Source organism: Sus scrofa, chromosome 8 (genome assembly GCF_000003025.6).
Source record: "Sus scrofa isolate TJ Tabasco breed Duroc chromosome 8, Sscrofa11.1, whole genome shotgun sequence".
In the NCBI taxonomy this organism is placed as follows: Eukaryota; Metazoa; Chordata; class Mammalia; order Artiodactyla; family Suidae; genus Sus; species Sus scrofa.
This window is the reverse complement of record NC_010450.4, coordinates 55,207,813-55,220,557: the sequence shown is the minus strand read 5'-3', so window position 1 is coordinate 55,220,557 and position 12,745 is coordinate 55,207,813. Positions and strand designations below refer to the sequence as shown.

Sequence of the window (12,745 nt, the reverse complement as noted above, 5' to 3'; positions counted from 1 at the left end):
TGGTCATAGCACAACAATGGCTCGTGGCTAAATCAGCTACTCATTTCATCTTCTTAAGGGGCTGAGAACGAGTGTGTTAATCAAGTTTGCCTCTCCCATGCTGTATCATTTTGCACTTTACTAAGCAAATGATACAAACTGTATTAAGAAACACACCAAAGATGGAAGCCATTCAAAATAGTCTGCGTCTATGGTATTCCCATGAGAGTATATAGTATTTAAACAACAGATGAAAACATACAGGATACAGAATTTCAGAGCTAGGAAAGACTGCAGATGACTATATCCTGGTCTTTCCAGGATAACCCCTAATAATAAATAATTTTAATTTCCCCATTAGTTAAATAAATATGATTTTATTTTTAATCCTTGACATGACTTACATTAATTAGTAAGTTTTCAAAAGCCTGAGACAGATGATGCACCCTGACTTTTGTTTCAGAGACTGCAGACCCGGTAGACCATCTGATCTGACAGAACAAACTCAAGAACCAATTGCAACTCAGAACTCAGTGATTTGCTCTGGTCGCACAGGAAGAAAGCTAGAATCTTAGTCGTGTGAGTCGCACTTCTGTTTTCTTTTAAAAAATACATCAAACAGGTGTGCTCGTCCGGTGTGGACCTGGTACCTCTTTTGTGAAGCGGCAGCCGAGGAGAGTCTGGCACACGCCATGGCTGATGAAAAGCCCAAGGAAGGAGTCAAGACTGAGAACAACGATCATACTAATTTGAAGGTGGTGGGGCAGGATGGTTCTGTGGTGCAGTTTAAGATTAAGAGGCAGGAGTTCCCGTCGTGGCGCAGTGGTTAACGAATCCGACTAGGAACCATGAGGTTGCGGGTTCGGTCCCTGCCCTTGCTCAGTGGGTTACCGATCTGGCGTTGCCATGAGCTGTGGTGTAGGTTGCAGACGCGGCTCGGATCTCGTGTTGCTGTGGCTCTGGCGTAGGCTGGCAGCTACAGCTCCGATTCAACCCCTAGCCTGGGAACGTCCATATGCCGCGGGAGCGGCCCAAAGAAATAGCAAAAAGACAAAAAAAAAAAAAAAAAAAAAAAAGATTAAGAGGCATACACCACTTAGTAAACTAATGAAAGCCTATTGTGAACGACAGGGTTTGTCAATGAGGCAGATCAGATTCTGATTTGACGGGCAGCCAATCAATGAAACAGACATACCTGCACAGTTGGAAATGGAGGATGAAGATACAATTGATGTGTTCCAGCAGCAGACAGGAGGTGTCTACTAAAAAGGGAACCTGCTACTTTACTCCAGAATTCTGTTCCTCCAGACCAAGAAGACATTCTCAGTTAGAAAACCACAATTTGGTTCTACCACATCCTGACTACTACAGTATAGTTTTCTCTGTTCTTTCATTTTCCCCTTCCCCATTCCTTTATTGTACATAAAGTAACTGGTGTATGTGCACAAGCATATTGCATTTTTTTAAAAACTAAATGTCCAATGTTTTGATTGATGTCAAATGGAGATGGGATGGGGAAAAATACTGGTTCTGTGAAAATACCCCCTTTCTCCATTAGTGGCATGCTCATTCATTTCTTATCTTTATATTCCAGTAAGTTATTTTGCTCTCACTGCTTAACAAAACAAAACAAAACAAACAAACAAAAAGAACAACATAAAAATCCTTGCATATCTTGTTCGACTGGAGAATTTTAATGTTTTTCATTTATTATTGTAAAACCAAGGACAATTTTATAACTTTTTTGTACGTAGCTGTTACATGTAGGGCAATCTGTCTTTAAGTAGGGATAAATTACTCTAAAAGAAATGAATCCTAGATAGTTTTCCCTTCAAGTCAAGCGTCTTGTTGTTTAAATAAACTTCTTGTTTAAAAAAAAAAAATACATCAAAGAAAATCACTTTAACCAGACTCAAAAAACTGCCAAATGTTGATACCAACATTACATTCCAGAATGGCTTTCTAGTGGCCACATCAGAATGATGAATGAGAGTCCATTAAATCACAAGCATGAGATACTAAGCACAGACAGATATTATAGTTTTAGGTCTACTAATGTCTCCAAATTCTGTGTCTTAAATAGTTACACTGAATAAATGGGAAGAACATTTGACAAACTTCTCGCTTATAAATGTTTTAAAAATATTCTTTATTAATAACAATGTCATATATCTTTTTATTATCCCAAGCAATCTTTCTCATTAAATTTTTTCAATGATTCAACATTCAAAATTATTGTTTATGTTCTTCTACAACCGTTTACTCAGGTAACTACATGTTAAGTTATAGTATTTAATTTAATGTCAGGGAAATTCTTCAATTAAAACCTTTACCTCTCCTTGCAAAATGGAACAATACTTATAGAGGATTTTACAGTCTACAAAATTCTTTCACATATATTGTTATTTAAAGGTTTCTTTTGCAAACAGCATTTTAAGATCACCATCATCAGAAAATTCACTAATATAAAAGTCATTACCTTCAAACCATTACTATTAAGATTAAGTGTTATTAGTGCTAACAGGAAGATTTTAGAGAAAATGGTTCCAAAATAACTATAGGAAATAGGAAAATAAAAGCTTAAATTATTTAATCCAATCTATAATATAGATAAGCATCCCATTTAGAACTCTAATGTGTTAAGAATTTTATTCTTCATGTATTTTTTAAAATTAAGACATTAAAGTTTCTTACTATAGACAAATTGGTAATAATTTTTTGAATGCTTACTACTATACTAGGTTCCTTACATAAATGAACTCTAATCTTCATGACAGCTTTGCAGAGCACTTTCCTTCTCATTTAAAAAATAGTAAATCTTGATCATTAATAATTTAAACATAATACATATTTTATCCAAATTAATCTCAAATACATTTTCTAAAAACTTAGTGAATTATAAATTTTTATCAGTTTATCTACTATTAGAATTCATAATAAAATTAGCTAACATCAAACACTTTACAATAATCAAACACTATTCTCTCTTTTGTTAGTCTTTTTGTCTTTTTAGGGCCGCACCCATGGCATATGGAGGTTCCCAGGCTAGGGGTCGAATTGGAGCTATAGCTGCCAGCCTACACCAGAGCCATAGCAATGCCAGATCTGAGCCGCATCTGCGACCTACACCAACAGCTCAAGGCAATGCCAGATCCTTAACATATGGAGCGAGGCCAGGGATCGAACCCAAAACCTCATGGTTCCTAGTTGGATTCGTTTCCGCTGCACTGCAATGGGAACCCCTCAAACTCAATTCTCAGTGCTTGGTATGTAACAACACATTATCCTCATGACAACAGTATGTGGTTGGTAATTTTATTAGCAAATTATTTAGATACAGGGCAATGAAGATGGCACCAAGTTAACTTGCTCAAGGCCACCCTACCAGCAGAGTCAGGTTCTGGAATCCAGGAAGCTTGCTCCAGTGTCCACACTCTTAACCACTTTTGTCTTATAGACTTTCTAACAGAGATGATACTCATGTTAAATGCTGAACAAATTTTCAAGATTTGGGAATTCTTTATTCCTATGTTATGGCATGTTCATTTTTATTTTCTTGAGGGAAGAAGAAAATATGAGCAGAAAATATGAGCAAAATTTCCACAGACATCATGAAAACCGATCTTAATCATAATTCTAAGTTTTTACCATATTGACCAATGTTTAGAAGATTTCAAAGCATGCTTAACGAAACAATCTTTGTGACATGAACTGAACATCGGTTTGCTACATACGTTTTACTTTGCTATTTGATGTTTCTGCATATACATACTGAAAGAAAAATTTCCAAATTTCAGCATATAGCAAAACTTCCCACAACTTCAGTTTTTTGCTGGCTGTACTTTTAGTCTAGCGCATACTGGTCTCATCATGTGGCTAACAGCGGAGCAGAGGGTCATGAGCTCTCTGCAGAACCAAAGGTGGGAAAAGGGCAAAGAATAGTTATCTTTTTAAGAATCAAACCAAATTTTAAACGTACATACATATTCCTTTTGAAAATACTTCCTTGATTTTTAATTAGCCTCATTCAGCTTTTGACTGCCTGCTTTCAATATCAGAATCCTAATTAGTGTAAGTGGCCAGATTCTCCTGGCTGAGGAGCTTTCTAGATACATGAAGCTCTAGGAATGCATGTGTTGCGGGTATAAGGCTATCATTTCAGTGGACGCTGAGTGTGTAAGAAGAGCTAAAAGAGCCAAAAGAATCCAGCCAATTGTTAAAAATCCTACTCTCATATTATGTTACAGTACGAAATGAATGCTAAATAAGAATGCATCTCAAGTTTCATTAAAATACAGCTCCACGGAGGCATGACTCCGACAGGTGCATCACAGAGAGTGTGCTCTGGATCAGCCAGTCCCAGTGTGAGGGTGGACTCGCTGGCCTGCAGCAGTAGGAAAACAAGAAAAGGGTGAAAGCACATTTCTCATAAAGTTTAATGTATTCATTTTGAAAGTTTGAAATTATATTCTTTTGCTTTTAGTGCCAAATGTCATTTTAAAAATAAAAAAGTAAATTAAGTATGGCAGTATTTCTTTCTTTTTTTTTTTTTTTTTTTTTTTTTTGTCTTTTTGCCATTTTCTTGGGCCGCTCTCGTGGCATATGGAGGTTCCCAGGCTAGGGGTCAAATTGGAGCTGTAGCTGCCGGCCTACACCAGAGCCACAGCAATGTGGGATCCCGAGCCACGTCTGCAACTGACACCACAGCTCATGGCAACACTGGATCATTAACCCACTGAGCAAGGCTAGGGATCGAACCTTTAACCTCAGGTTTCCCAGCTGGATTCGTTAACCACTGCGCCATGACGGGAACTCCAGTATTTCTTTTTTAAGGTTTTTACTTGGTAAAATAAGTTCGTGACTTAGTCAGTCTCCAATTTTATTTTATTGATGTGTGCATTTCAAAAAAGCCCAGGAATCAATGCTCTTTAATCAAGTTAAGTTGTGGTCATTAGATTATTTCCACTGGATTCCTCTGTACAGAGGTTATAATGTTATAATACATTATACACATCTATTATAAACTGCATTGTACAAATTCTGTTGAAGACTTGCCTTAAAAAGTGATGCCATGTCTGACTACTTAAATCCTCAACAAATTCACCTTTGACCAAACCTCTTTAGCACATATACATAAGTGTACACTGTATATGTGCCTAGATGATAGCACATCTGTTTACAACATGGTTTTACTCAATATTTTAAGCCCATTGTTGAGACTCAGGAGAAAAACTTCCTTTTAAAATACTGCTGCTCACTGGCAAGGCATCTGACCAACAAAGATCTCTGATGGATATGGACAGTAAGACTCAGGCTGTTTTCACATCTGCTAACAACACACTCTGCAGCCCATGGACCAAAGAGTCATTTCAACTTTCAAGTCTTGTTATTTAAGAAATAACATTCTGTAAGGCCATAGCTGCCAGAGATAGTGATTCGTCTGATGGATGTGGGTAGAGTCAACTGAAAACCTTCTGGAAGGAATTCACCATTCTAGATGCCACTAAGAACATTCGTGATTCATGAGAAGAGGTCAAAATATCAAGATTAACAGGGGTTTTGGAAGAAGGTGATTCCAACCCTCATGGATGATACTGATGGTTCAAGACTTCAGTAGAGGAAGCAACTATAGATGTGATAGAAATAGCAAGAGAATTCTAAGTGGAGCCCAAAGATGTGGCTAACTGCTAGAATCTCTTGATAAATTTAATGGATGAAGAATCGCTTCTATGGATAAGCAAAGAAAGTGGTTTCTTGAGATGGAATTTACTCCTGATGAAGAAGCTGTGAAGACTAGTGAAATGACAAAGGATTTAGACTCTTATATAAACTTAGCTGATAAAGCAGCAGCAGGATTTGAGAGGACTGACTGCAAGTTGAAAGTTCTACTGTGGGTCAAAATGCTATCAAATAACAGAATTGCATGCTACAAAGAAAATGTTCATCAAAGGAAGAGTTAATCGTTACAGCAAACTTCAGCATTTTCTAATTTTTAAGAACGGCCACAGCCACCCCAACCTTCAGCCAGCACCACCTCTATCCCTCAGCAGTCGTCAGCACTGAGGAAGGGTCCTCCACCAGCAAGGCCATTACAACCCACTGAAGGCTCAGAAGGTGGTGTGCAATTTTTGGCAAAGAAGTATTCCTAAATTGAGGTGTATTACTGTTTTGTTAGACATAATGCTACTGCACACTTAACAGACCGTAGTGTAGTATAAACATAACGTTGATAAGCACCGGGAAAACAAAACAATTGTGTGAGACAGTCCCTCTATCGTGGGGCCTGGAGCTGAACCTGACGAGTCCCCGAGGCACCATGTGCACACTGCAGTACAGCTTTAGGCATGTCACTCTCCACACCTCTTCATAAGCATCTCACAAGTGGGCGCCATTTCTTATTGTCACAGATGGATGACAGTGAGTACAAAATAGGCACACAACGAAAATCCAGTGACTGACAAAGAGATGTGCAATAATGTGGAAATCAAATTTTCCCGCTAGTTTGCCCCACAGCCAGGAACAGAAATACCCACGTTCCCCTACTCTTTCGTGAGGTAACATGATGATTCAATTAATCACACAGACGTGATCCTCCACCACCCTCAGCACACTCTGGGTAGCTGCAAAATTCTGGTTTTTAACGTGCATTACTCATGTGCAACAACATGTATTTCAGAACCGAGAAGCATTCACTTTAAAAAGTCATTAGTTTATAAGGCAAGGAAGCAAAATCACAAATAACAGCATGTTACAGCCAACAATTAAGGGTGCACAAAGGACTACTGTTTACTGAGCGCTATTCTGAATACCAACTACAGATGCAGACTCCATCAATGCCAATGGTATTATTTTTAAAAACTAAGCAACTCCTAAGAAAGAAATATTATTGATATAATAATATAATACAACAGTGTATGAAAAATGGGCATTAATATTTCCTATGTGATTTCCAGGTTTACCTTTTTCTTGGTGCTTTTCGAGTCACGTGCAATGCTGAGATTTTCCCCAGTCTCCCTCTCAGGCTTAGGCCGGTGGTCTTCTGTGGCTCCCACAGCACCACCGTCCTAACACACACCCTGCCTGAGTATATGTGTCCATCTCCAATCTCTGACTATGAGCTGCCTGAGGCAGAATCAACCTCTCTTCTATTCCACGTAAATAAATGTCTGGTATGTATCTCTAATCACTTGGCAAAGATTTCTAAATAAACAAAGGAGTGAAAGAATGACAGGAAGGAAGCAGAAGACTGAGATTAAATGCTCCTTTTGGCTCAACTTTTTGTTACCGGCACATTGAAAAAAATGCTACAAATATGGTTAACGGGTAGCTTAGGTTAGCAAATTATAATCTGTAAAGATTCTGCTGCCGTTAAGTTTAGTAAAAGTTACAACAAAAAAAAAAAAAAAAAAAAAAAGAATCAGAGAAGCTGGAGCCAAAGTTGATGTACTCACAGGCACCGAAAGAAAGTAGGACCTGTTATAGAGCTGAAGGAGGGCCTGAGTAAACTAATGGGAAATAAAACACAGTAAATATGACTGCTTCAGAACACTGCAAAGTGAAAAGAAGAATCCAGTGTTTCAGAGAGTATCTCTTGATGAACAAAATTACCCTCAAATTTTTCCCCTAAACCCTATTAAAATAAGAGATAAAGTACACAAAATCTAATTTATTACATATTAAAATATGTTCTGTTCAAATCTAAGGTACTCTTAATAATATTATTAACATTAATTTCATTGCCACACATCAATTATAAGATCCCTTTCCATGTAAAAGTGCAGACAAAGAGCTTATATAAGATTAAACCTACTGGAATTAACAGCCCAGTTAGTCATTTCTCTCTGTCTTTTTTGTTGTTGTTGTTGCAGCATGCAGTGGCTTGATATGGCATCGCTGTTCTCAGACCAGGGATTGAACCCAGGCTGAAGTGGTAAGACTGCCAAGTCTTAACCACTAGGCTACCAGGGAACTCCCTCATTTTTCATATATATAAGTACATGCAGCCAATGGCATACTTAAAGCATGGAATTTAGTCCTAGTTCTCACTCCAAAATATTGAAAAATAAAACAGGTCAAATAGTAAAAAAACTCAGTTTTAGCTAAAAGGAACTAGACTGTCTTCCAAAGGAGGCTGTTGAGGGCCAAAATACATCTATGAGCAAATATGCACATATTTAAAGATATTATAATCAAATGAACGTGTGTAAGAATATACTATGACCCCAATTACACACATTAACATTTTTTGTGGGAATTTAACTTTTTTGTCTTTTTATGGCTGCACCTATGGCATATGGAGGTTCCCAGGCTACGGGCTGAATCAGGGCTGCAGCTGCTGGCCTGCACCACAGCCACAGCAACACCAGATCCAAGCTGAATCTGTGAACCTACACCACAGCTCATGGCAACGCCGGATCCTTAACCCACTGAGCGAGGCCAGGGATCAAACCCACATCCTCATGGAGACTGCTGGGTCCTTAATCTACTGAACCACAATGGGAACTCCTGTGAGAATTTAATTTTAAGCAAATATATGAACAACCTACAGAAAAATGCTAATATTAATAATAAAGTAAAATTACCTGCTGAACAAAAACATTGTTGAGATGACTGGCTAGCCTCCTGGCAAAATGCTCCCGCAAATCACTGAAACGCTGCTGTTGCTGCTTGACTGCCAGAAGCAGGTCGTGGCCTGAAACCATAACATTTCTTGAGTTATTTAATGGGTAAATAGAGCTCCTCCAGGTTTAATGAATACATTTGTAACAGTATTCACACTTCAGTTTTAAAGAACCCAGAGTTTTACTAGTTTATTCGTTTGCTTTAAGAAAGGAAGGTAATGGTTAAGATAGTACAGCACCGGGGTTTCCTCCAGGGTGCCTGCCCCAGCACCATCTGGGGACAGTGAGAGATGTGGATTCTAAGGCTCAGCCCAGACCTACGATTCTGGGCGTGGCATCTGGCAATGTGTACTTTAACAAGCTATCTAGGTGATTTTGATGCCAACTCTAGTTTTTGGACTGCTGGCTTAGCAAAACCACACGTCATCTCCTTTATGCTAGGTTCTGTAGACAGCACTGAAGAAAAATCACGTCAGTGAGAATCATCACTGGTCAATTGGAAGGAACTGATCAAAAACTTCTTAGTGCCAGTACAAATTGAGTTTGAAAATAAATGAAACTTGTTTGAGTAGAATAATGTCACCTGAACAACTTGCCCCATGTGTTTCTTGTCAAGCTTTATACCAAGTCACAGGCTTTACTCAGGTTCAAGGGCAGGTTTCCTGGCCTGCAGTGAACACACCTGGTCGAAGAGCCACATTCATGCACTGCAGGAGGGCGTCCGCGGCATTGGTACAGGCCTCGATGCCCCGTGAGGACGCCAGGTCTCCTTCCTGAAGCGCCTTTATGTGACCTTTGGCCAAGTCCAGGTGGTTCTGGAATATACAATAAATACACCATCTGCACACGTAAGCTTGGGAAATTTACAGGTAAAATGCTACTCAATCCTGCCACTAGGTCTTTGGAATTACAGGGTTTTAAATTTTGCTCCAAGAGAATTTGAAAATGTTTACACACAGGTTTTACATATTATCATGTTTCTTTTTTTTCTTTTTAGGGCTGTACCATCGGCATTCAGAAGTTCTCAGCCTAGGGGCTGAATTGGAGCTGCAGCTCCTGGCCTCCACACCACAGCTCATGGCAAAGCTGGATCCTTAACCCACTGAGCAAGGCCATGGATTGAACCTGTGTCCTCACGGATCCTAGTCGGGTTTGTTACTGCTGAGCCATGATAGGGACTCCCTTTAGATTGCTTTATTGTTGCTGGTAATTTATAATCACACTCACCACAAGGAACTCTATCTCGGACAAAAGTTTGACATTGTTGGTGTTGCTAAGGTGAATCAGGTGGTTGCTCTCTGAGATCTGATCCATTTGCTCTTTCACGCTCTGGAGCATTTCCTCATAGCTGCTCAGCTTCACTTCGATCTGATCCACCTCATCCAGAGCCTCATCCAGCAGCTTCATGAGGGTGTTCACTTGCTTCTCCGAGGCCATGATTGACTGGATGTTGGCCTATGATGTTAAAAAGAAAATACTTCCTACTCTTAGAATGTGTAAAAGAGGGATAAAAGTGAAATAGCAATAAATCTCTTTGACAGCAGAGTAACATAGGCTGATACACACATCTACTCAGCCGCTTTATCAGATTGTGTTTATTTTTATTTCTTTAGGGCTGCACCAGCGGCATGTGGAAGTTCCCAGGCTAGGATTCTAATTGGAGCTGTAGCTGCTGGCCTACACCACAGCCACAACACCATACAAGATCCTTAACCCACTGAGCAAGGCCAGGGATCGAACCCACATCCTCATGGATCCTAGTTGAGTTCGTTAACCACTAAGCCACCAAGGGAACTCCAGACTGTGTTTATATTCCCCCTTTTTATGCAGTATTTCAGGAAAGTATACTGTCCTCTCTATCAAGGCGAGGGACCATGCCTCAGTATTGTGGATCTCTGCAGGCTGAACAAGCATCAGTAATGGTATATGGTGTTTCTGTAAATTGACTGGCAGTAGATTAGGTCATCTCTGACACCTCTTCCAATTCTATCAGCTACAGAATGTTTCTATACTTTGTAATATTGACGTAAAACGCCAAGTGGAGCATCATGATCTCTGTCAATCCCTCCGTCACGAGGGGAGCAGGAGTACACCTGCCTCTGAAGGATGCATGGAGCTCATTTATGACTCTAGTAGGATTTGCAGCATAGGGATGTAGAGGAGCCTAAGGCCCCGAGATGGCTCCTTCTAGGCTACTCTTTCTTTTCTTTCATTTGAGACTACTTCTCCTAGGCGAAGCAGTAACAAACCCTTGTTAATGTCTTCTAAATGATTCTGACTATTGATTCTGAATTCCCTGAAATATGGAAGCTTTCAAATAAAAAATTAAACTGCAAAGCAATATGATGGCTTGGAACATATATGCAATATTAACTAGAAAAGAAAATACAAACCACTAAGCCACATTAAGAAGGCAGATAGGAGTTCCCGTCGTGGTGCAGTGGTTAACGAATCCGACTAAGAACCATGAGGTTTCGGGTTCGGTCCCTGCCCTTGCTCAGTGGGCTAACGATCCGGCGTTGCCGTGAGCTGTGGTGTAGGTTGCTGCAGATGTGGCTCAGATACCGCATTGCTGTGGCTCTGGCGTAGTCTGGTGGCTACAGCTCCGATTAGACCCTTAGCCTGGGAACCTCCATGTGCCGCGGGAGCGGCCCAAGAAATAGCAAAAAAAAAAAAAAAAAAAAGAAGGCAGATAACATGATATGAAGAAAAAGTCTGGACAAGAATTAAAGGGATATCATCCTAAATTAATAACGGTAATTCTACACATGTTATTCTGCATACTATTCACAGTGACTCAACTGTAGGTGCAGCCCAACTGTAAAGTCAGCAGGGCTCAGAGCTGCTGGCATCGTAAGTGGCCATGCGGGGGCCCGAATGGACCATTTCCATCTTCATATCTTGAAGCTTCTTCTAGGCTTTGCTTCCAGAGAGTTTTATAAACTTGTAAGCTTGGGTTATTCGTGTAACCTCTGAGCCTGAGTTTAACCTCCTAACTTTTACATGCTTTCATGTATAAAATGTCAAATTTCTTTAAGTCTTTAAAATATTCCTTATTCTCTAAGGGGTTTTCTTTTTTAAAAAAAAATTTATTACAATATAGTTGGTTTACAGTGTTGGGCCAATTTCTGCTGTATAGAGAGCCGGTCATACATATATATATACATACATATACATATACATACATATATATACATTCTTTTTCTCAGATTATCTTCAGAGGTTTTCTTAAATGCAAAACTTATCTAAACAAAACAAAACAAACCCCAAATGTTCTTGTTTTAGACTTTTCTCACAAAGTACTGCTGCTACTATAGCTTTTTATTTCCTAGAGATGTGCCTACAACTGAAGAGGAGCTATTCCAAACTTTTCAGCAGAGAAGTCAAGCATCCTCCCTACTGCTCCCCTGTTTTCACCACACTGTTCTGCTCTCTTTGGGTAAAAAAAATGATTCACTGCTTTCAGCCCAATTTCTCTCTTTCTAGCTTGTACCTGTTTTTTTTGTTTTTGTTTTTGTTTTTTTTCCTAAATCACAAAATACTGTTTTGCACTAAACCACCCTGAGGCATTCCAGAGGCTGGGGAATCAACCCCCAAGTCAGTTTCAGGCTAGCTACTTCTTACTTCTACTACTTCATATCACGAAAACTCCCCAAATCCAGAACCTCAGCCAACTGCCTTCAGTGGCCCAAAAGGAGTGGTTCTGTCTATTGAACAAGAACAGTGCAAGACTGATGGCACCTGGGAATACACCTTCAGAGAAAGACAGCAAAGTCAGCCAGGCTCACGAGCTGCCACAGTAACATCTGAACGTCACCGGTCCCCTCCACCAGCCATGCAGCACCCATCTCAGACTCCGGGAAGGGCTTACCCCATCTAGCACCTGCAGCTCTCTGGACAGCTTTTCTGCAAAGGCCTCGGCATTAGAAATTGCACACTCACAGCCTCCCATCATTATTTCAATATCTTGCTCCTCTCTTGCATTTAACTCTTGGTACTCATCCACTGCTTCTTCATCGCCTCCTGTCACACTCTGATTTTCTCCGCTCGGAACAGATTCTTAAGAAAGGTAAAAATTAAAAATGCAGTAGTAAAAAAGTAGGAAGGATGACAGAATAGTTCTTGTAGGAAAGGTCAGTTATAAG

The 12,745-nt window shown here is 39.7% G+C and overlaps 1 protein-coding gene and 1 pseudogene across 17 annotated transcripts in view; one reads left to right on the top strand and one right to left on the bottom strand.

The window, feature by feature from the left end:
- The window catches only part of EXOC1 (exocyst complex component 1), a 56,891-nt gene that overhangs the window by 25,699 nt on the left and 18,447 nt on the right, over positions 1–12,745 (bottom strand). For 10 of the 17 annotated variants that reach the window (XR_001298320.2, XM_021101345.1, XM_005666702.3 and 7 more), the window contains 5 exons: positions 12,472–12,659; positions 9,828–10,055; positions 9,283–9,415; positions 8,562–8,671; positions 7,431–7,484 (listed from right to left, as the gene is read on the bottom strand). Coding sequence is in view for 16 of the 17 variants with exons in the window: in XM_021101345.1 (XP_020957004.1) it covers positions 7,431–7,484; positions 8,562–8,671; positions 9,283–9,415; positions 9,828–10,055; positions 12,472–12,659 (713 nt within the window). In the remaining variant the exon portion in view is untranslated. The remainder of the gene's footprint in view (positions 1–7,430; positions 7,485–8,561; positions 8,672–9,282; positions 9,416–9,827; positions 10,056–12,471; positions 12,660–12,745) is intronic. The other 7 variants (XM_003356946.4, XM_005666707.3, XM_005666705.3 and 4 more) reach the window with 4 other exon arrangements.
- LOC100620408 lies at positions 435–1,314 on the top strand (annotated as a pseudogene).